Source organism: Carassius auratus, unplaced genomic scaffold, assembly GCF_003368295.1.
Source record: "Carassius auratus strain Wakin unplaced genomic scaffold, ASM336829v1 scaf_tig00014591, whole genome shotgun sequence".
NCBI classification, from domain to species: domain Eukaryota; kingdom Metazoa; phylum Chordata; class Actinopteri; order Cypriniformes; family Cyprinidae; genus Carassius; species Carassius auratus.
Window position 1 is genome coordinate 251,789 of NW_020524511.1, and position 24,372 is coordinate 276,160.

At 44.3% G+C, this 24,372-nt stretch overlaps 2 protein-coding genes and 2 long non-coding RNA genes across 6 annotated transcripts; all 4 read left to right on the top strand.

Moving 5' to 3' along the window:
• Nucleotides 1-6,005: 6,005 nt before the first annotated feature.
• LOC113074419 (uncharacterized) lies at nt 6,006-6,954 on the top strand. Its single transcript, XR_003280644.1, has 3 exons — nt 6,006-6,201; nt 6,446-6,605; nt 6,692-6,954. It is a non-coding gene; the product is annotated as an uncharacterized LOC113074419 (long non-coding RNA).
• Nucleotides 6,955-8,204: 1,250 nt separating this feature from the next.
• Nucleotides 8,205-9,867, top strand: LOC113074428 (HMG domain-containing protein 3-like). The gene is made up of 6 exons (XM_026247275.1): nt 8,205-8,358; nt 8,457-8,661; nt 8,743-8,847; nt 8,940-9,130; nt 9,204-9,345; nt 9,860-9,867. Exons 1-6 carry the CDS (start codon nt 8,257-8,259, stop codon nt 9,865-9,867), a joined length of 753 nt encoding a protein of 250 aa, XP_026103060.1. The 5' UTR covers nt 8,205-8,256.
• Nucleotides 9,868-18,669: 8,802 nt separating this feature from the next.
• On the top strand, nt 18,670-19,861 carry LOC113074421 (uncharacterized). The gene is made up of 4 exons (XR_003280645.1): nt 18,670-19,190; nt 19,277-19,348; nt 19,437-19,730; nt 19,812-19,861. It is a non-coding gene; the product is annotated as an uncharacterized LOC113074421 (long non-coding RNA).
• A 27-nt stretch (nt 19,862-19,888) lies between these two features.
• LOC113074420 (uncharacterized) lies at nt 19,889-23,980 on the top strand. Of its 3 annotated transcripts, none has more exons than XM_026247268.1 (10): nt 19,889-20,044; nt 20,126-20,191; nt 22,007-22,065; nt 22,164-22,214; nt 22,421-22,465; nt 22,544-22,605; nt 22,952-23,004; nt 23,154-23,194; nt 23,302-23,458; nt 23,584-23,980. In XM_026247268.1, exons 2-10 carry the CDS (start codon nt 20,188-20,190, stop codon nt 23,823-23,825), a joined length of 714 nt encoding a protein of 237 aa, XP_026103053.1. In that variant the 5' UTR covers nt 19,889-20,044; nt 20,126-20,187; the 3' UTR covers nt 23,826-23,980. The 3 variants fall into 3 exon arrangements, with proteins under 3 accessions (XP_026103053.1, XP_026103055.1, XP_026103054.1); XM_026247269.1 differs by having other exon boundaries at nt 19,890-20,044; nt 23,305-23,458; nt 23,584-23,977; XM_026247270.1 differs by lacking the exon at nt 22,421-22,465.
• Nucleotides 23,981-24,372: the final 392 nt, after the last annotated feature.

The window sequence follows — 24,372 nt, forward strand, 5'->3', positions numbered from 1 at the left end:
GCCGCAGAAGGGCGGCACAACCAGGCCAAGCGGCGTTCCTGAGACGGGCAACCCAGAGTTGGAGACATCAGCTCATCAGGAGATGGTAGCATGACCACTCCTTCCCCCGGAGGAGGGCTGGGGGAGAATCCTTTGTTCTCGTTTTCTTTTTGTTCCGCCACTGGCCGGTGGTACCCAAACCTTCACTAAAAGAGCTGTTTCCTCCACCTCCAGGTCCCAAGAGGCCACGAACGACAGTTGGCGACTTGCTTCCTCGCCGCTCTCGTTCTCCTTTCCCCTTGCCAGTTTCCATGCAAAGACGGCTCAAGAATGCTTCGCCTTCTCATGCCCTCTTTGCTACTTGGAGTCAGACGAGTGCCCACATTCCGCCCCAGCTAAGGGACGCTATGCCTCCCATGCCGGGGCTTGTCTGCTCCACCAACCCGCCCCATTGTGGGTACGCCTGTAGTCCCCTTGACCCCGCTGGTTCGGTTCCTGGGAGCCTGGCTAGAGCTCCCCCAGGCCTTCCCGCTGGCTCATCCGGACGCTCAGGCTCGGCTACGCAATTCAGTTCGCCTGGCGTACCCCAGGTTTCGGGGTGTCCACGCGACGATGGTGGGCAAAGGGTGCGATAGAGCCGGTCCCTCCAGCCGACATGCTTTTACAGCCCTTACTTCATAGTACCCAAGAAGACAGGTGGGTTACGGCCAATCCTGGACTTGCATGCCTTGAACCGAGCTCTGCACAGACTCCCGTTCAAGATGCTAACGCCCAAGCGCATTTTCGAATGCATTCGTCCGATGAATTGGTTTGCAGCGATCGACCTGAAGGACGTGTACTTTCATGTCTCCAATCTTCCTCGACACGGACCGTTTCTTAGTTTCTTCATATGTCTCCTGGGGCATATTGGCGTCTGCGGCAGTGGTCATACCGCTCGGGCTACTCCATTTGAGACCGCTTCAGCACTGGCTTCACGACCAAGTCCAGAGATGGGCATGGCAACAGGGCACGCTGCGAGTGACCATCACTCCGGCCTGCCGCCTATACTTCACCCCGTGGTTGGACCCCTCATTTCTACGGGCTGGAGTGCCCCTAGAGCCGGTGTCCAGACATGTTGTTGTATCAACAGATGCCTCTGCCACGGGCTGGGGTGCCATGTGCAACGGGCATGCTGCGTCAGGCTACTGGATAGGACCCCGACTTCAGTGGCATGTCAATTGCCTCGAGTTGCTAGCAGTACGTCTTGCTCTGCACTGCTTCAGGGCCCTGCTGAAGGACAAGCACGTTCTGGTCCGTACGGACAACATTGCGACCGTAGCGTACATCAACTGTCAGGGTGGTCTACGCTCCCGCTGCATGTCGCAACTCGCTCGCCATCTCCTCCTGTGGAGTCACAAGCATCTGAGGTCGCTTCGTGCCATTCACATTCTGGGCAGGCTCAATCGTGCAGCCGACGAGCTCTCATGGCAGCAGTCTCGCCCCGGGGAATGGAGACTCCACCCCCAGTCAGTTAGGCTGATTTGGGAACACTTAGGAGACGCTCAGGTAGACCTGTTTGCCTCTCCAGAAAATTCCCACTGCCAGTTGTTTTACTCCCTGACCGAGGGCACCCTCGGCACGGACACCCTGGCACACAGCTGGCCGCTGGGCCTGCGCAAGTATGCGTTTCCCCCAGTGAGCCTTCTTGCACAGACGTTGTGCAAGATCAGGGAGGACAAGGAGCAGGTCCTCATGGTTGTGCCTTTTTGGCCCAGCCGGACCTGGTTCCCCGAACTTGTACTCCTCGTGACAGCCCCTCCCTGGCCAATTCCTCTGAGGAAGGAGCTTCTTTCTCAGAGACGGGGCACCCTCTGGCTCCCATGTCCTGATCTGTGGAACCTACATGTGTGGGTTCTGGACAGGTCACGGAAGGTTTAGGTACCTTGCCACCACAGGTTGTAGCTACCATCACTTCAGTTAGAGCCATGTCCACCAGACATGCCTATGCTTTGAAGTGGAACCTCTTCATCACTTGGTGTTCTTCACGGCGTGAGGACCCCTGGAAATGCCCGATTGGGTCAGTGCTTTCCTTTCTTCAGGAAGGGTTGGAACGTAGGCTATCTCCTTCCACCCTCAAGGTCTATGTGGCTGCCATTTTGGCTCACCATGAGGGAAGTTGAAGGTAAGTCTCTTGGGAGGCACAATCTGATCATCAGGTCCCTGAGAACAGCAAGGAGGCTCAAGGAGGCTCCACACCTATGTGGACAGAACTCGGTGCCTTAGGACCTCAGACCAGCTTTTTGTCTGTTACTGAGGCCAGCAGAAGGGAAAGGCTGTCTCCAAGCAGAGGTTATCCCACTGGATAGTGGATGCTATTGTCCTGCCATGCCCCCTAGGGGTGAAAGCTCACTCAACTAGGAGTGTAGCTTCCTTCTGGGTGCTGGCGCATGGCGCCTCGCTAGCAGACATCTGTAGAGCTGCGGGCTGGGCGATACCTAACACATTCACGAGATTTTATAATCTCCGTGTAGAGCCCGTGTTCTCCCGGGTACTTGCCCCTTCGGGCCAGTAAGGACCTGCTCGGTGTCAATCCACTTGCTGTGCCATTCCACTCCGCGGATTGGATGCGTGCGCTATTCCCCTCAGGTGAGTTTCTCAGTCAGAACCCTGGGTTCCTCCAGCACTGTTGATGTCCAACACTTGCGTACATGCCCCTTGGTCAGCTATGTGTGGGACTAGGTGCCTCCATGTGTCGTGATTCCCCTTTCTGGGTAATCCTACGTGTGTATGTCCACAGTAAGTCTCCGCAGCATGTGTCTTTCCCTTGGCAAGCCCCTTGCCAGCTCTGTCATTGAAACTTCCCTCCCTGCGGGCTGAGTACCTCAGAGTTCTTATGTATCACCACCTTGGTAGATACCTGCCTTCCTCCCATGGGCAGGCAGCCTGCTAGCATATGTCCAGCTGGAATATGCTACCCAGTGTATTCTGTGCGAGCTATAGGCCCTCAATCGTGCTGGCCTCACGACAGGGTGCTATCACTCACACGGGTTGCTGGAAGACAGCCATGTGGGGTTTTGTAAGGGACCCCATTCGTAACGTCGAACGTGACCGACTGAAATGGAACGTCTTGGTTACGTATGTATCAGTGTCTGAATTCACTCATTAATGTTCATTTTTTCTGTCCGGTGGACTATATTAGTAAACTCATGTAGGGAATAGTGAATGAGGGTGTAGGGTGTGACTTGAAACACAGCCGCAGTGTTGACACACTGTAAAAAATTGTGCCGTTAAATTACAGTAATTTACTGGCTGCAGGGGTGTAAAACTGCAAACACTTAATGTGTAATAGTAAAGAAACTAAATGCATGACTTTTACTCAAATCACTGCAGCTCACATGTATGTGCTGAAATACTTAACACAGAGATCACCACTGTATCAGGAGATGTACTGCCTTTATATAAAGCAGCAAAAGATCTGAATTTGTGGGTCATCATTGACTGAAGCACAGGCTCTACTCTCCAGCACAATGGTGAACAACAAAACTACATTAAACGAATATATCTCTCTTGTGCAAAAACACATTAATACAGTTGAGTTCAGTATTTACTCTCATTATCAGTGTATGCATACATTTTTTTGAATGGATGTTCACACATATTTTAGTTTAACTTTTTTTCATTTGGTAAATCTGACATTTACATTTTACAGTATATTACTGGTTTTCCTTTACTTAACGGCAACAAACCGTACACTGTTAAAAATTGCTGTAAAAAACGGCCAAATTTCGACAGTAACATACTGTTTTTCATTTAAACAGTGCATTCTGGGTAATATTTATCGTTTTCGAGAAGGTAGCCTGCTGCTATATATCGTAAATTAGCAACGTTCAAAGTCAACACTCAGCGGCTGTGTTTCAAATCACACCCTACACCCTCATTCACTATTCCCTACATGACTTTACTAATATAGTCCACCTGATAGAGATAATGAAAACTAATGAGTGAATTCAGACAATGATCAACAGCTGCTGTTAACCATTAGAAACACTGAAGAAAAAAGAAACAAGACACACACAAGAACTACAACTGACTTCAGCCACAGCTTAAAACGAAATCAACCGAAGATGTATGCAATCAACAAACAGCTTTACCAACTTCACTCATTACTAACCAGACTGAATTTATTTATTTCAGATCAGAGATCAAAGCATCTTATTGAGAATTACAGAGATTTAGATGATAATGTTACGGTTTCGTTTGACGTCACCATTGTGGAGATCAGTGTCTGCTTTAGTTGGGCTCCTGACCCTTGACTTTTGTTCTTATAATTTTGCTTTTGTCTTAAGTTTTAGTAGCATGTTTTGTGAAGTTCAGAACCTATCTGTTTATTTCTTTTGTGGATTGTTAGTCTTTCATAACTTAAGGCTCAGCAGTGTTTCTTATTTTGCTGTAGTGTCAATATTCAATAAGAGAAGGGACTGGATCAGAAATAATAGAGTGTTTGTTGTTGTCAATCTATGAACAGCAATACAAGATTTTTTTTTCTTCTGTTTACTTTTTTTTCTTTTTTTTTCCCGTTATAACGGGTTCCAAAAATGCATTGTTATAGCATGTAAAATAAAACATAGTTGTTGTAAAGTCACGTTTAAGAGCCCAACTAAAGTAAACACTGATCTCCATATCATGGTAGTAAAAAAAAAAAAAAAAACACCTAAACCTATTTAACTCTCAATAAGATATTCTGTAGACATCTGACAGAAATAAAGTCAGTCTGGTTAGTAATGTGAATCTGGTGAAGCTGTTTTATGAGTTGTTTAATCAGATATTGAGAGATTTTATGAATTATTTTATTTCAGTTGATTTCATCTAAGGCAGTGGCTCAAGTCAGTTGTATTCCTTGTGTTTCTCTTTCCTTTAGTAATTTTGTTTGTTAATAGCAGGTGTTCATCACTCATGCTCAATCATCAATTAATCACATAATTATCTCATTAACTTCACCGATTTAGTGTTACTCAAAAACACTCTGTAGTGTGCACACATTATAAATTTTCATTTAAAACTGAGGATTTTGTTGTGGGGTTTAAAGGGTTAAAATGTAATATGAAGAAAAAACAGCATGAAACGTAATTTAACAGTAATAAACTTTAATTAATTTACAGAAAACAAACTGTAGAAAAACAGTTATTTACTGGCACCCTTGTACTGTTTATTTACAGCTTTCAACCATTAATTTACCACTCTTATGTTTGTTTTTACAACATTTTACCGTAACTTATACCATGGAAATTAACTCCACCCCCACTGCTTCAAACAGTTCAAGTTTAAAAGCTAGCATTCCTACGATGTTAGTACTATGAACTTATTTCATTTGAGTCCGTTGAGAATGAATATTTCTTTATATAAACAGCAAACATTTAATGTGTAGTAGTAAAGAAACTAAATGCATGACTTTTACTCAAATCGCTGCAGTTCATTGTCAGCTATAGCACACACGTATGTGCTGAAGTACTTAAAACAGAGATCATCACTGTATAAGTGACTCCACATTTACTGTCTTTATATAAAGCAGCAGAAGATCAGAATTTGTGGCTCATCGTTGACTGAAGCACAGGCTCTACTCTCCAGCACAATGGTGAACAACAAAACTACATTTAACTAACAGATCTCTCTTGTGCAAACACACATTAATACAGTTGAGTTCAGTATTTACTCTCATTATCAGTGTATGACTTTGCATACATTTTTTTCCTATGGATGTTCACAAATATTTTAGTTAAATTAACTTTTTTATCATTTGGTAAATCTGACATTTACAAAAAACAGTATATTACTGTTTTTCCTTGACTTAACGGCAACAAATTGTAGAAAAACAATTTTTATGCTGGCAACCATTAATTTACAGCAACAAACTGTAGAAAAACAGTTATTTACTGGCAGCAGGGGTGCCAGTAAATAACTGTTTTTCTACAGTTTGTTTCCTGTAAATTAATTACAGTTTATTACTGTTAAATTATGTTTCATGCTGTTTTTTTGAGACTGTCCTCGCTGCAGCCTGTAGCACGATGACGTAGCTGGATCAGATCCAATACGTACTGGACGTTGTCACGAGCATGCGCGGTGGTGTGTTTCGGTGACGTCATAGACGCATGCGCAGTAGAGAGTTGGTAAACGATCGCACGTGCTTTGGTCTTCCTAGAAGAGTCTACAGAAAACGGTGGATTAATTAACAGTGATTGTTTATCGGTAGGTAATTAATCTTTCTAATCTTCATTTAATGTTTTGTTGTTTCAACATGTATAGTCTTGTGAAGTGTTATGTATCCGAAGCGTTGTAAACGTGTTTAGCTGACATGACTTGCATAATGCTCACAGCGATTCTTATTTTAATCTTATTCTTCAGTACTATATGGATAGACTGCAGGGCTAATGTAAAATTAACCTGATTTTGCTTGGCTAATGAATACTTATTTGTTATTGCATTGTTCTAGATGAATGTCTTTAAAAAGGGCAGTTGTCCAGTAATTTCAAGGTGCACAAGGTGCTGTAACCAGTACCACTGCCCTTTTTGTGAGACGTACAAAACCACATCACAACTATCCATTGATAACCATGTAGAGGATCATCTAAAATTGGCAGTAAATCATGATGGTGAGTATAATTTCACCTCTATTAATTTTATTTTGCTTTATAAAATTTGATCAGAGTAATGTCATATGTCTGTTCCCCCCCCCCAGATTTTGTGATTGTTAAGTGCAATTCACACTGTAGAGAAAATGCACATTTTCATTGCTGTTACTGTCCTGCTACAGTAATAAGAAAAGTGCAGTTAATTACTCATCTTAAAAAATGTAAACAAAAGTTGGCTATTCCTGGGCAGGAAGCTCAGTCTCCATTCCTGCATAGCCCAGCAGCCACTGCTCCACTTTCTACTATTTCAGCACAGACTTCTCATGTCATTACACAGGCGCCTCCCCTGTCTTGCCCCATGGCTATCCAAACATCTTTCAAGTCCCTTATGTCAACCTTTGCAACCTGTGACAACGTGCCCTCTTTCTGAAGCTCCATTCCCTCTTTCTGCATCCACTCAAGTACTTCCGTCTCCGACTATTTCCTCTGTCCTTGTTCCACCAGAGCAACCAACAGCAAAGCGTCCTCAACCAAAGAAGAACAGAATCAGATGTGATCATTGTGATATGGAATTGAATAAAAAGAACTTGCGAGTTCACATTAGAAGAAAGCACACCACAGTTCAAGAGCCCATCACATTACAACGACATTTATTTTGTCAGGTCATTGACAGTAAGCATGGAATTTTTGCAGTAGCAAAATCTTTCAGTGCACCGTCAATACCCATCCATGTTCAAAAAAAGATCTGGGGTGTGAATGACAAAGTTATGTGTGAACTAGACCAATGTAATGCTAGTGCGGATTTTGCACAAAGGAGTGGCCTGAAACCATTTGAGTGCTGCCATCTCATGTCCTTAGCTTTCTGTCCCAAAGATGATGGCAATGCTGTTAATCTCAAAGAGCAAACCCTAAATGAGATGGTGAAAGAAAAATGGTTTGGAGAAAGTAGGAGAGATGCATGCATCGAAAGGCAGAGCTTGGCAAACAAAGATGATGTGCCACTTTCTGTAGCGATCACATTTGCTGGGCCCTCAACAAAAAATACATATCAGTGTATGAGCCAAAAATGTCTTGTTACTGCAGACTTGGAAGAGTGACTGTTGTATATGACAGTAAGAAGATCACATGGGCCTGTCCATGTAATAAAACAAAACAGTCATGTATTCACAAAGCAATAGCTAAATGGCATTTGTTTCAAAGTCAGAGAGCTCTCTTCCAGAAGGTGAAGACCACCGAAAGGATTGATTCCATGCAGATACCTCAGCAGCAGTCTGAGAATGTGGGTGACTGTAGTGATCATCAGTACCCACCTAATGATGATGGAATAGAGAGGATAGTGCGCTATTTGATGAAAAATAAATCTCTGCCTGTGGACCTTCCTCAAAATTTGGTTAGTGGTCTACAACATGGAAGTGAATTTAGACACCAACTAATTCCTGAAGAAACATTCTGCTCCGAATGTGAGGGTAATCATGTTCTAAGCGAGCCAATTATTATAACCTCACGAGCAAAGATTCTGACCTTTACTGGGTAGTTGAAGGTAAATATTGTTAAATGGAACATTCAAATTGTTTAAAGAGTGTTATTTTACTGTTACTGATATTTTGTATTTAACTTTTATGCTCTCTGTTAAGGAATTTCAACTTACTACAAAGTATGTAGCAACTGCAGCATGATGTACAGGTACCAGGAATTCACTGATGGTATCCATAACTTCAATGACCACCTTCTGCTTTCTCTTCACTTGTGTGTAATTCTTCGCAATGCTCTTCAGGTAATATGTGTAACTATTGATGTTGATATGGTTTTGTGTAATAAGTATTATGCCGTGTAACATAATCTTTCTTCTTTATACTCTGTGAATATGCCTAGAATCACACTGCTGTCAGCAGAGTAATGAGCATACTTGAAGCCACTGCTAAAGCAAAATTCCCCAGCAAAGACACAGTGCTCCATGCTTACCTCCACTTTGAAGCCTTGAGCAGCCATGTTTATTCTTACACCTGCATCAATTGTGGATATTACCCCAAAGTGGTGATTATGGATCTCCACAAGAAAGGTGTCTTCAGTATTCCTTGTAAGTATGTGTTGTGTACATTGTATTACAAATGCTTTCTAAAAACGGCATGTTCCTGATTTCTGAGTTTGTGTTTTGCAGTCAGTGAAATAGCCACACCACCATCAGATTTCAAGGGTGATACAAACATTGTCTCTTTTTGGGAATCCGTAACGATGGAGATGATTGGCCGGGGATTTCTTTCAAGTAAGTTATTTAATGTGTAATATTATTAGGTCTGTGTAACTAAAGAAACTAATTTTCTTTAATGTACTTATACACTCTGTATTTCTCTTAAGGTGGCAGGAAAAATCCCTTTGTAGTTTGCCCAAGTTATGATTGTTGGGCTCCTTGGATTGGACCTAACACCCGAAAGTCAGACATTGTTCTAAACACTGAGCATGCAAAACTACAAAAAACGAAGTCCTGTGATGTTCCAGATCTTGACGTCACAGAGGAAAGGTTAGGTGATGAGCTCTTTAATCTTAAGGTAAGAACAAATGCACAACATCTAATTATGTTTTGCAACAATTATGGTTTTAACCAAAGCCTGTCATGTTTAGGTTGATGCAGTGAGGAAGCTGTGCAAAGAATGTGGATTGGACACAAAGGGATCAAGGATGGATATTGTGTTACATTTGCGAACAGAGATGCAAAACCGTTCTGCGTACGACAAAATCTTCCTGCAGATTTGGGGTGCTTCTGGTAAATTGTCATCTCTTAAATGTCTATATAATAATAATAATAATAATAATAATAATAATAATAATAATTCATTTAATAATGCATACATATGTAGCTTTGATTGAAAAAAAATAATAATAATGTCCCTGGAGTTTAAAAATGTATCCTGATGGACATTTAATTTTCAGCAAAGCATTCATTGGAAGATGCAATATTTCATTTGCTATAAGAACCTACTTGCAATTTATACATGGGTTAATTAACACTGAGGAAACTAGTCTCTGAGTCCACCCACTGACAAATTGTTGGTAAAAGTAGGTAGATTCACAGGTATGAAGAAATTATGAAAACCTAATGAAAAAAATAAACTAAATTATATATATATATATATATATATATATATATATATAAGTTAATAGTTGAAGTGTTATTTGTATTTTTATTTTATTTTATTTTTTTGTAATTCTAATGATTTTTATATATATTTCTTTACATTGTACTTTCTTTAAATTGTGCTTTTGTACATTTCTCTTAGGTGGCTGAGCAGTCATTACATGTCCATGTGGAATAGTGTATTCCATCAAATTCAACATAAGAGCAGAGTCTCCCAGAGACTTTGCAGACTTGCTGCTGAGTTGGAAGTACTTTCCTAATGTGGTGATGTCACAAGGTGACGATCTTTAGGGGCGGAACCAAAATTCGGGAAGTTTGGTTCCGCCCGGAAGTGGAAAAACAGAACACCGGAACTTCCGGTAGCGCCGTAAGAGGGAAAATCAGGGAATTCGATGCACCTGTGCCTAGTTAGGGACAGCGGTTGGTGATTGGAGGATACGCTGGACAAGGCAGTACTTAAGGCCAAGTTATTTCACAGTCTGGGAGCTCTTTCTGGTGTGTGTGAAGCACTGTGTCGTGCCTGTCTTGGTGCGCTGCTGGTGGCTGTCTAACTCTCTCTCTCCCTCAGGCTGGAATTGTATGATTGTGAAGACATCGCGAACCTTAAAGGTTGAGAAGTGAACGGATTATACGGCGAATTGAGACGACGTGAAAAAGGGGATTGGAAGCGGCATTGATGTGAGTACTAAGAGCAAGCCGAAAGTGCCCTGTATATTGACCTGGCGTTGTGTAGATCTCCCCAGGAGGAGGAGGGCGGCCCTACCCCTAATATAGCGTGGTGGGAGAGCCGAAGGAATACTTATTGAAGTAGTCACAACGACGACATCACTAGCTAGGCCGCATATTCCATCGCCAGATCCGAACCAAGCGAAGTGAAGGAAGACGGGTGTCCTTTTCGTACACTGAGTGTGGTGGGTGAGTCTTCGTGCTGTGAAAACCTATAATTTTGACGTGGTGCTGTATATTGCTGTGGGTTGCTGTGTATTGCCGTGTGTCCTGTCAGATAAACCCCCGCCTTCACGCACTCCGTCGCGGGAGGACAAGGAGACTGCTGGTTCTAGCCTAGTTCAGTACAGTATATGTTGTGAGCGTGCTTCAGATCTCCGGAGATAGCACTGTACGCTGTGTTCAGCCCAGAGGTGGGAGCTATTCAAAGCAAACTAACTGTGCTTTGTGTCCAATCTGATACCTGTGGAGAGAAAAGGAAAGAGAGAGTGAGTAACACAAGGAGAAACAGAGGAAACCTGTACTTACAGTACGCTGTGTTCAGCCCAGAGGTGAGAGTCATTCAAAGCAAACTAACTGTGCTATTGTGCCCAAGTTGATACCTGTGGAGAGAAAAGGAGAGAGAGTGAATAACACGAGGAGGAATAGAGCGAACCCTGTACTTACAGTACGTTGTGTCCAGCCCAGAGGTGAAAGCCATCCAAAGCAGAGTAACTGTGTTTTGTGTCCAAGTTGATACCTGTAGAGAGGAGGAGAGAGAGTGGATAACGCGAGGAGAAATAGAGCGAAACCTATACTTACAGTACGCTGTGTCCAGCCCAGAGGTGAGAGCCATTCAAAGCAAACTAACTGTGCTATTGTGCCCAAGTTGCGTCCCAGCCGTTGCCTGTGGAGGAAGAGAAAGAGAGTGAGCACCCCGAGAACGAACTGTGTGAACCAGTACTTACCGTGAGTTGTATTCAGCGAAGAGGAGGAAGAAGGAGGGCGCTACGGATACCTAAGACTCTGGCCGGGCCCCGAGTCCCACGCCCCGGATCCCCGTGGCCCCCTTGCTCCCTGACCTCTTCCCGGCCATAGCCCATCTGGAGGGCCGAGTCAGAGTTTAGTTTTAATTGGCCTTTCCCTATTCCCCAAGCTATTTTTAAATATTTAAATAAAGATTGTTTTATCACTTACTTGTTCTGGTGTTGTTTGGCCATTGGGTTGGCTTGGGGGACCTCCTCGAGGTGGAAGTTGAGAAGGGGTGTGGCTTAGTCAAAGCATAGCCGCCCCTGGGTGTGACAGCTTTGGCGTAGTCGGCAGGGTTTCCACCTCGAGTTGAGTAACCAAGGTCGTCCAATGACCGACGACGCGGGGCCTTCAGCCCAACCCCGTGCTATGCCCGTTTTTATGGGGAGCCCCTGGATCCAAAAGTATGGGGGGACAGAATCCGAGGTACGATTGTCTGAATGGAAGGCCCAACTAGAGTACCTGGCCGACCTACAGGGCCTTAGTGCAGCCCAGCGGCTTCAATTTGTGTTAAACTCCCTGGATGGAGAAGCGCGGCGAGAGGTGCATGCCGCCCCCGAAGCCGTTAGAGCCAACGCCCAAACCGTGTTCCAGTTCCTCACTGAACAGTATGGTGACCACACCCCCGTAGCTGTCCTTCGCTCCCAGTTCTTCAATTGTAAGCAGGGCCCCCGTCAACCGATTAGAGCTTTCGCCCTGAGGTTGCGAGAGCAATTCGCCCGACTACAGACCCGTCAGGACCACGGGTTGGGAGATGGAGAGACTCTATTGCGGGACCAGTTTCTTCTGGGGCTGAAGGAGGGTCCGGTGAGACAGAGCCTACGTATCCAGTTTCGAAGGGACCCGGGTCTTACGTTCGAAGATCTGAAGAAAGAGGCACTGGCCCTGGAAGGTGATGAGACTGAGGTGAGTGGTCCCCCAGTGTGTGCGGCCGTCAGTGAAGTAGCACCAGCACAACCCGGAGGCCCTGACTGGAAGCAAGCACTGAAGGCTGAACTTTTGAAAGATGTCCGCGATCAGATGTCTGAACTGTCTAAAGCCCTCGTAGGAGAATTGCGCCAAGGACGGGCGCGGGAGGAACCACGGCCGGCGCCCCGAGACCGAGTGTACTCAGAGGGAGGCCGAGAGCCGTTCAGGCGCCCGAACCACTTTAATCGGCCCCGTTTTGAATGGGACGAGCAAGGGCGACCCATCTGCAACCGCTGTGGCAAACCAGGTCACTATAGCCGCCAGTGTGGGCCCCGCAGGGCGTCAGAAGGGGGTTTTTAGGTCGGCCGGCCACTGTGGGTCGTGTGGCCGGGACCCCTCGAGAAGACCCTGGAAGAGGATATGGCTCTAGGAGCCAGATGATTGGGCGTAGCCCCGTGGCGAAGGTGAGAGTGTGCGGCAAGGAGATTCAATGCCTGGTAGACACAGGCTCCCAAGTGATGTTATTTGCTGAGAGTTTATCCGAAGAAGTGTTTGGGAAACAAGGGGCACCAGGGGCGGAGGCCCCCTGGCTTACTCTGAAGGGCGCAAACGGCCTCGACATCCCATATATTGGCTACCGATTGACGGACCTAGAGGTTCACGGAGTGATGGTCCCCCAGAAAGGTGTGATTATCGTGCAAGACCATTGTCTGGGTGCACATCGAGCCCTGTTGGGCATGAATGTCCTCGCTGATTGCTGGGAAGAGCTATTTCAGGCTAGGCCCGTATCGAAGATACCACCTGCAGAGAGGCCAAGGTGGGAGTGTGTGGTAGCTGACTGTCGAAGGGTGCAAATGAGCCAAGTCCGCAGAGAACAGGAAGAGGTAGGAAGAGTGATGTGTCGTTTTGCTTTGTCTGTCCCCGCAAAAAGTGAGGCTGTTGTGTGGGCGCGAGTACCGCCCCGAAGAGCGGGCCCAGAAGAGTGGGTGCTGGTGGAGCCCCATGTGGATTGTCCACAAGTGGAAGTGGCACGAGGACTAGCGACGGTCCGGCGGGGGAGAGTCCCCATAAGGATACGGAATGTACACCCATACGCGGTGCAACTACATCGGCACCAACGATTAGCCCGTCTGACAACGGTTACACCCCACCAAGTAAGGGAAGAGAGGGATATTAGTTTTCGTCAGGTGTGCCCCACTGTCATCGAGGTGGCCCTGACACAAGTAGACACCCCATGGGGTGGTATGGAGAGGAGTGTGCCGAGCCACCTGGCGGGTGAGTCATTACAAGGGGAGGATTTAGAACAAGCACAGACAGAAGTTACAGGCCCTCCTTCGGAGATGGCAGCATGTGTTCGCCACCCACGATGAAGACTACGGATGCACCCAGGTGGTACAACATCATATACCTACCGGGGATGCAGGGCCCAGCCGGGAGAGGTATCGCCCAATTCCACCCACTTTGTATACCGAGGTACGTACACTCCTGCAAGGCATGCTGAAGCAAGGAGTTGTCAGGGAAAGCAGCAGCCCGTGGGCGGCCCCCATAGTGCTGGTGCAAAAGAAGACGGGGGCTTGGAGATTCTGCGTGGACTACCGTAAGCTGAACCTCGTGACTAAGAAAGACGCTTTCCCTTTGCCGCGGATCGAAGATTCGCTTGCCAGCCTCACGCAGTCGGCATGGTACTCTACCCTAGATTTGGCCAGTGGCTACTGGCAGGTGCAGGTGGCCGAAGCAGACCGGGAGAAGACTGCCTTTACAACCCCGTTTGGACTATTTGAATGGGACCGGATGCCTTTCGGGCTCTGTAACGCTCCGGCCACCTTCCAGCGGCTGATGCAGCGGTGCTTGGGAGGTCAGTTAATGGAGTCAGTATTAGTTTACCTGGATGATGTGATTGTCTACTCCCCAGATTTTGATTCACACCTGAGGCACCTCGAGGAAGTCTTTCGGGCCATGGAGAAGTACGGATTGAAACTACAGCCCAATAAGTGTCACTTACTACGGAGAGAAGTCAACTTTTTGGGCCACGTGGTCAGTGCGGCTGGAGTGTCCGTAGATCCTGGAAAGGTATCGGCCGTGAAAGACTGGAAGGCCCCGAGGACAGTGAGGCAAGTGCGATCCTTTTTAGGATTTGTGGGATACTATAGGCGTTTCATAAAGGACTTTTCAAAAATGGCTAAAGCCCTTAATCAGTTGCTGGTTGGCACAGGTCGTAACCGGGGCCGGGGGTCGCCCAACGTAGACTGGGATGCAAATTGTGAGTCGGCGTTCCAGACATTGAAGCAGGAGCTGCTACAGGCCCCTATCTTGGCATACGCAGATTTCACAAAACCATTCCTTCTGTATACAGATGCCAGCAATCTCGGGCTGGGAGCGGTGTTGGCTCAACGGCAGGACGGAGTCGGGAGGGTCATCGCGTACGCCAGCCGGAGCCTCCACCCAGCCGAGAGAAACGATGCGAACTATAGTTCTTTCAAATTGGAGCTGCTGGCATTGAAGTGGGCCCTAAGTGAGAAATTTAAAGACTACCTCTGGGGTGCCAAGGTGACGATCATTACAGACAATAACCCATTAGTACACTTACAGATGGCGAAGCTGGGAGCCGTGGAGCAGCGGTGGGTGGCCCAACTGGCCAACTTTGACTATCAACTACAGTACCGACCAGGGCGTGAACACACGAACGCGGACGTCCTCTCAAGGCTGCCCGAAGCGGAAAGCCCCGGAGGGGCCAGCCCGGAGGAGGGCTATATGGTAGGAGCAGTAGAGGCACCAGGCAGCAGACAAGAGGCCGTGCCTGAGGACTGGGGATGGGATCCCCGTCGGTGGAGGGAGAGACAGGCCAGGGATCAAGATGTGCGGCTGGTAAGAGAATGGCTGGAACAGGGCCGACGGCTGACGCCAGCGGAGAGGTTAGCCCAGACGGATACTGGGAGGAGGCTGCTGGGGCAATGGGACAGGCTGGAGCTGAGAGATGGCGTTCTGTGCAGAAGGGTCAGTGACCCGAAGTTGGGCGAAGAAGTACGCCAGATCGTGGTACCCGCAGATGAGGTAACGGCGTTAGTTTCGGCGTACCACAACCAGTTGGGGCACCAGGGACAGGAGAGGACCGTGTCCCTGCTTAGGAGATTCTTCTTTTGGCCCGGGCTAGAGGCATCGGTGCACGCCCTAATTCAAGCTTGCCCGAGATGCATATTGTTTAAGTCCAGACGGGAGGTCCGAGCGCCAATGGTACCCATCCATGCGAAGGCCCCCCTTCATATCATGGCTATGGACTTCTTGACACTGGGCCGACCACTAGATCGCTACCAGAACATCTTGGTAATAACGGATTTGTTCACAAAGTACGCTTGGGCTATCCCCACCCTCGACCAGACTGCAACCACCACCACTACAGTTTTATGGCGGGCCGTCTTCCAGACGTTCGGATGCCCGGAGTTTCTGCACTCCGATCAAGGAGCCAACTTTGAGTCCAGGGTAATTAGAGAACTATGCCAGTTGTACGGTTGCACGAAAACTCACACCACTTCGTATCACCCTCAGGGGAACGGCGGCTGCGAGAGATTCAATCAGACCCTATTGGGGCTGCTGGGGACCTTGGACCAACAACGGCAGGACGATTGGGTGAGTGCATTGCCAAACCTCCTACAGGCCTATAACAACAGTATACATAGTACTACGGGTTACGCCCCCACGTACCTGATGTTTGGCAGACACATACGAATGCCTACTGACCTGGTCCTAGGAGTGACAGCCGACCAAGAGGAAGCAAGTGTAACGGAGTGGGTGGGGCGCCATCACCAGCGCTTGCATTTCGCCTACGAGCAGGTGTCGAAAAGGATACAGACGGCAGGAGAGAAAAGTAAGCGGTTGTATGATCGGACTGCTAGAGAAGCCCCTCTACTGCCAGGAGAGAGGGTGTTGGTGAGAGATAATCGGCGGCAGGGGAAGGGGAAACTGAGTGACCGTTGGGAGGCCACCCCTTATGTAGTCTGCCGGCAGCAGAGGCCGGGACAGCCGGTCTATACCATCCGGCCAGAAGGGAAGTCAGGCCCCGACCGTGTGGTGCACCGGAACATGATTCGCCCATGCCCTAACTACCCTGAAGCCGTGGAAGAAGTCCCCACGGAACCTGTACCAGCGGCCCCCTGGATTGAAGGTTGGGCTGTGGTACCAGGGAGACCCGTGGTGGCACCACCCCCGATCGCCCCAAGAGAACCAGAAGCAGCCCCTGAACAAGCTGAGCCCGATTCACCAGTGAGACGATCCCAGCGAGAGAACCGAGGCCGACGGAACCGTGGACAGCCCGAGGACGTTCTAGGGACTAGAACGGATTGGCGGGGGAGGATGTCACAAGGTGACGATCTTTAGGGGCGGAACCAAAATTCGGGAAGTTTGGTTCCGCCCGGAAGTGTTTCCGCCCGGACCGGAAAAACAGAACACCGGAACTTCCGGTAGCACCGTAAGGGGGAAAATCAGGGAATTCGATGCACCTGTGCCTAGGTAGGGACAGCGGTTGGTGATTGGAGGATACGCTGGACAAGGCAGTACTTAAGGCCAAGTTATTTCACAGTCTGGGAGCTCTTTCTGGTGTGTGTGAAGCACTGTGTCGTGCCCGTCTTGGTGCGCTGCTGGTGGCTGTCTAACTCTCTCTCTCCCTCAGGCTGGAATTGTATGATTGTGAAGACATCGCGAACCTTAAAGGTTGAGAAGTGAACGGATTATACGGCGAATTGAGACGACGTGAAAAAGGGGATTGGAAGCGGCATTGATGTGAGTACTAAGAGCAAGCCGAAAGTGCCCTGTATATTGACCTGGCGTTGTGTAGATCTCCCCAGGAGGAGGAGGGCGGCCCTACCCCTAATATAGCGTGGTGGGAGAGCCGAAGGAATACTTATTGAAGTAGTCACAACGACGACATCACTAGCTAGGCCGCATATTCCATCGCCAGATCCGAACCAAGCGAAGTGAAGGAAGACGGGTGTCCTTTTCGTACACTGAGTGTGGTGGGTGAGTCTTCGTGCTGTGAAAACCTATAATTTTGACGTGGTGCTGTATATTGCTGTGGGTTGCTGTGTATTGCCGTGTGTCCTGTCAGATAAACCCCCGCCTTCACGCACTCTGTCGCGGGAGGACAAGGAGACTGCTGGTTCTAGCCTAGTTCAGTACAGTATATGTTGTGAGCGTGCTTCAGATCTCCGGAGATAGCACGGTACGCTGTGTTCAGCCCAGAGGTGGGAGCTATTCAAAGCAAACTAACTGTGCTTTGTGTCCAATCTGATACCTGTGGAGAGAAAAGGAAAGAGAGAGTGAGTAACACAAGGAGAAACAGAGGAAACCTGTACTTACAGTACGCTGTGTTCAGCCCAGAGGTGAGAGTCATTCAAAGCAACCTAACTGTGCTATTGTGCCCAAGTTGATACCTGTGGAGAGAAAAGGAGAGAGAGTGAATAACACGAGGAGGAATAGAGCGAACCCTGTACTTACAGTACGTTGTGTCCAGCCCAGAGGTGAAAGCCATCCAAAGCAGAGTAACTGTGTTTTGTGTCCAAGTTGATACCTGTAGAGAGGAGGAGAGAGAGTGGATAACGCGAGGAGAAATAGAGCGAAACCTGTACTTACAGTACGCTGTGTCCAGCCCAGAGGTGAGAGCCATTCAAAGCAAACTAACTGTGCTATTGTGCCCAAGTTGATACCTGTGGAGAGAAAAGGAGAGAGAGTGGGTAACACGAGGAGAGACCGAGGAAACCTGTACTTACGCCGCTGCCTGTGGAGAAAGAGAAAGCAAGTGAGCACCCAAGGAACGAACTGTGTGAACCAGTACTTACTGTGAGCTGCAATCAGCGAAGAGGTGAGAGCAAAACCAAGCCGAATTAACTGTGCCTTTGCGTCCCAGCCGTTGCCTGTGGAGGAAGAGAAAGAGAGTGAGCACCCCGAGAACGAACTGTGTGAACCAGTACTTACCGTGAGTTGTATTCAGCGAAGAGGAGGAAGAAGGAGGGCGCTACGGATACCTAAGACTCTGGCCGGGCCCCGAGTTTCACGCCCCAGATCCCCGTGGCCCCCTTGCTCCCTGACCTCTTCCCGGCCATAGCCCATCTGGAGGGCCGAGTCAGAGTTTAGTTTTAATTGCCCTTTCCCTATTCCCCAAGCTATTTTTAAATATTTAAATAAAGATTGTTTTATCACTTACTTGTTCTGGTGTTGTTTGGCCTTTGGGTTGGCTTTGGGGACCTCCTCGAGGTGGAAGTTGAGAAGGGGTGTGGCTTAGTCAAAGCATAGCCGCCCCTGGGTGTGACAGTAATATACGACTTTGCTAGAGGACTTGCAGCACACGTTAATCTACGGAAAGCAGATTCTCTACCTTTCAGTCCCCATGAAGGGAGACTTGCTGAACCCATGCACTACAGCAAATATCCAGCTAGCAAAGGAAGGCAAGCTCAAAGTTAATCTACCATGGTTGAAAAATAAGAAGGAGGAGGAGGATATCAACTGCCATCTTTTGACAGGATCATCAGAGCATTATGCTCTGTATGACAGATTTCATGAATTTAACACCAAAGACCCAAGAGATGCTCTTAGGAGAATCCAAGTATTCCCAGAACTCTGTGGATGGGTAAATACTCAAACCGCAGAGCAACTTTTTGGTTCAATGCGCAAGAACAATTATTTCTTGAACATGCTCACGCCATCTGGACACACATTTTTGATGCGCAACATCATTCACCATTATAACACAGCACAGAATAAGAACATGGAGGACAGCCTAAGAAAAATTGTATCACCAAGTGATCAGTTAACCTTCAATGGTTATGGTCAGATAGTACTGGGTAACTTTTTTTTTTTTTAAACTTACAATGACCATTCATTTTTTCATGTATTGTAAAAATCACTTTGTCTTGTACTTTATGTGAAGGTACACCTCCACAGTCCCTAAATGATAGTGAAAGACACACCTGTGATATTACACAAATAGACCAAGTACACTGTAAGTAATGTCATTATAACACCACCCTTGCAAAATCTCACTTCACTTAATAAATACAGTTGGATCATAATATTTTCTCTCTTTTCAGGCCCCAGCCAAGGTTCAGTGATTGACATGACAGCCCTACGAAATGTGCAGCCAAACAGGGCATGCTGGATGCATCCACAAAGCAGTGACCAAATAAAGATGGTATGTTGAATTTTTTGCATTTTTATGCAAAGTGTATAATCATACTTACACTTTTTTTTTTTAGTTTTTCTAGATAGATAATGCTTTAAATGAAAAGGAATCACGACAACAATTTTTGGCTCAAGTAGGAGCAACAATTCTGAACAGATCAGATTTTATTACCTTGGGACATCCAAATGATGTTGAAGGGACTGTGAGTATTATCACATTCAATATCATGCTTTTGTTTTGTAATAAGTGAATATTAAATTTGGTCTCTCTCAAATTATTACAGATTTTGAATGCCTGCCTTTCAATGGTCAGAGATATTGCTGATTTAAAGGCAATATTTTATATCTTCTGTGTAGAACTGTTTTTTTTTCGAGTGAGAAAGTGTGCACAAGTGATCCTTTATTAACTGTAATTTTAAATGGTATCTAACAGAACATAAAGGTCCATTGTTTTAGCTCGTATGTGACAGTGACATGGTTGCCACCATTGTATGCAGACCCTTCAGCTAACTTACCTGTAAGTATGACTGAAATTTTTAATAGAAGTTAACTAGGGTCATTTTAGGTGCTATTTAAAAATGTTTGTTGTCTGTATAAGGACCATATAGCAGAATGTGACTTCATCTTACTCCCTTCCTGGGCATCAAACCATTGGATGATATGTGTAAGTCTATTGTGTTTAAATTATCAGTTCTCCTTAATGCAAGTAACACTGAAATATTTTGACATAACTAACAGTTGTATTTTCCAAGAATCATTTAATAGAACTAGTTTTACAGATCATGAAACCAAAAAGCAGAGAGATGTATTTGCTTGATTCACTGCACGGCACTGACTTCAGCGATTGTGGTTACACAGCAAAATCCCCAGTGTTAATTTAACACTCTTGAGTGTGGACTCATATAAACACTAAAGCAGTGTTAAAAGTAACACTGAAGCAGAGTTGAAGTTAATGAGATAATTAAGAAGTTAATTGAGTTATGATTGACCATTATTGAAGACACCTGATGTTAACAAGCAGAATCACCAAACGAGAAAATCACAATTTGTGTATCACCATTATAGTGGTCAATGTTTGCTTTAGTTGGGATCTTGACCCTTCAGTTATTATCTTTAGATTTTATGTGGCTGTGGTGACTGAATTATATCATACAGACCGACCACAGCAAAGACAATCATGTGTGCCATTGATTGTGGTTTGAGCTGTTTGTTATAGAGTGACCTGAATGCCTGAGTTTAAGTTTCTTTACTGCATACATAAATTAAGTGAAAAAGAAAGTAAGCAACCCAGAATTTCTGACATAGTATGACATGTTTTTAATAGTTAGTTCTACGTAAAAAAAAAAAGTAATTTTTTGTTTGGACACACAGACATCAGGAATCAGCGTGAGCATCACAACAACGGTGACCATCAAAAAAGGATGTTGTAGCCAATAAAAACTCATCCATGGCTCCCATCATGCATTGCGGCATGAATAAATTATGAGCTGAACTGTCTTTTTAACTTTTTATTCTAACTATATTTTATTTTTGCTGTTTTTATGTTCATTTTGTATCTAGTTTTGTGATGTTCAGAGTTGGTCTGTTTATCTGAATATGTTGTTTGTCACCGTTGTTGAGATTCATACGTTGATTATTGTTATCTGTGTGTGCCTAAAATTAGAATTCTTTAACTAAAAAAAATCAGAATCACTTGCAAGAGATATCTACAAAATGTATAGAAAATACAGACTTTTTCATTGTGGAATCAAAGCTGTGACAATCAATAATGGAAATTTTACTTTGAGAAAAGACTGTAAATGAGTTCAGTGATTCATGTCAAACAACGATTACATTAAAACGTAATCATCAACACGCAATGATTTTTGCTCTTGATTTGACAAACAAACTTTAAAAGTTACAAGCCAAGATCCCAGCTAAAGCAAACACTGAACACTATAATGGTGATACACAAATTGTGATTTTTCTCGTTTGTGATTCTGCTTGTTAACATCAGGTGTCTTCAATAATGCTTAATCATAACTCAATTAACTTCTTAATTATCTCATTAACTTCAACTCTGCTTCAGTGTTACTTTTAACACTGCTTCAGTGTTTATATGTGTCCACACTCAGAGTGTTAAATTAACACTGGGGATTTTGCTGTGTACATTGATCCCTACAGGTTTTTTCAGAAAAAATATTAAGAGTTCAAAAGAAGTTCAGGATTATGGTAGTTCTGTTTTGTGCCATACATCCTTTTGCATGCATTTTGTTTTTTGTTTTATGGCTCATTTTTCATTGATGCTTAAACTATTTAAATCTACCTTATCCCTGGCATTATATTTTATAGTTCAAAGAAAACAATGTTTAAACGATGATAAATGAGCCAATAATTTGTTTGGGGATTTGTTCCACCCCAGTTTGTTTATTAGTATTTTATTATTATTTTTGTTCAGTTTTTGTTTTAGTTGTTGTTGTTGTTTCAATGCTTTGTAGAGTACTTGCACAGCAACTACATCCTGGGCTGTGGAAAGAGTATGGACGTGATGATCTCAACGTAAGCAGTTTTCTTGTTGCCATCACTAAATTACATATTCAAACACATTGTTAGTTTTTGAATAATTACAACATGTTTATTTCAATTTAATTCAACAGGGTGCTCCAAGGCAGAATTGGTCAAATAATTGTGGAGTGTTTGTGTTGATGGTAGGAAGAATTGTTTAACAATAAGTAATGTTTATTTTCCTTGATAGCTTTGTCAGATTGCTGTCTTTAATTGTTAATTTATTTTTTAGTTTGAGCAAAAACAATATCCAACAAACTTAAGATATTGATACAGTCAAACAAAACCATTTAAAGTTGATTACTATTGTTTATGTCTGTTTTGATGTAACTTACTATTAATGTTACAGTACACACTCTATGTTGTAATGGGAGGCGTCTTTGCTTTTTCTGAGGTGAGCTATCAAAATTAATAATTTGGCAAAAAGTTTATTCTCAAAGGCTTATTGATTTACATTATGCATATTTTCCAGTCTGACATGGCTGCAGTAAGGAGATGGTGGTGCTTGCTCCTGCTAACAAATTATCCTGTGAAGTAAGCCTATTTCCAAGTTCTTCCAATAAATAAAACATATTTATTAGTAGTAGTGGGTGATGGAGGAGTAGAAGTAGCAGTTTTTTATCCTCTCTTTAATAATATTAATTTGCACAGTATTTGATATTTTGATATTTATATATCATTGCTCTTTTGTTGTTTTTGATTGCTTCCATTGTCCTCATTTGTAAGTCGCTTTGGATAAAAGCGTCTGCTAAATGACTAAATGTAAATGTAATGTATTTGGTTTTATGGTGATTTTTTTTTTTTTTTTCCTGTGTGGAGTAAATACTTTCTAGGGAAACTAGTTCACTTGTTTGTTTGTTTTTTTTATGTGTAATTTAAGATCAGATGCTGAAAGAAAGCTACTCAGAAAAAGGCGCAAAGAAATGAAAACAGGTATAACTTTAACTAAAATAGGTTTGTAACAACTAATCTGACAACTGAAGATAAAAGTTCCTTTTTCCATAAATATTTCATGATTGATGTATTGGTGTGAACTTTCTTTCTCTTCTTTCTTTTCGTTCTTTCTTTCATTCTTTCTTAAGGAGAATTGGAAAAGGAAGCAGAAGCTGATTACATAAGTAAGGTGGGAGTTTTTCCTATTCCAAATGTTATTTTTAACATTTTAAATGTATGCTATTATTCGACTAGTATTTTATATTGAATAATATTAACCAATTTTTTTTTTTTCAGCAGATGCCACCTGAGATCCTGAGACGTATCCTCTTGAATGTGGTCAAAGAAGATGGAGATGTGGCCTTCTTCAGACTGTGTCTGACGTGCTGGCTTTTCCATGATGTTGTTTGTGACGCATCATTCAGAAAAGACGCTCATTTAGCCTGGCTTGACAGTAAGTTTTCATTTTATTTTTTTATTTATACCGGTAGATAGTTCCACACATAAAGTTTAAGCTGCAAATGCATTTTAAACTTTGCTCAGAACTTTTTATTGTTTTAAATCTCTTTCTTACAATAGGTGTTGTCAACTGGAGTGCATACTCCAGTGACTACAAGGAGATGTACCGAGTGCCATATAAAGTGACCAGTTGCCTTTGCTGTGGGGACTTATTTAAAGACTTCCCGCCAGGCTATATTGGAGATGGAAGGAAAGGAATCCTTCGTGCATTTTACTCGACCAAAGAGTTTGAAGGTTACTGCTCAGCAGACTGCTTCATTTGTGACGGCAATCACTATAGCCCCAAGGACAACAATTTATAAAGTTAAATAGGAATTGTCACTTAGGTGACAATTGCTTGATCTGACTGTTTGTATATTGAACTTAAATTCAGGGTTTGTTTTCTTTTATTATTTTTTTTTTAATAAATGTAATTGCATGTCTTGCAGACACTTAACAGCAAATTAAGAGGAATCTTATGTACAGATCACGGTTGAAAACCAGACAAAATATCATTTTTTATATATATATATAGCACTTTTGTTTATTTTGACATCTGACAAGTTTTTATTTTTTCTTGTTGCTGTTAATATTTTTGCGTTTTCCCCTTGAGTGTGTACTGGTATTTTAAGTTGTATACAGCCTTTATTGTATTGTTCCTTTTAGGATTAAAATAAAACAGAGACAATTACTTGACTCATTTTTGCTTCCACTCAACAGCAATTATGACCTGAATAAAATAAAATGGTTTTATTTTAAAATGTTCTATATACACACATTTTAAAAAAAAAATACTTGCGGTGATATTATGCTATTATTCCATCAAATTTAGGTTTAAAAACTTTAAAATCATGTGATTTTAAATGTTGT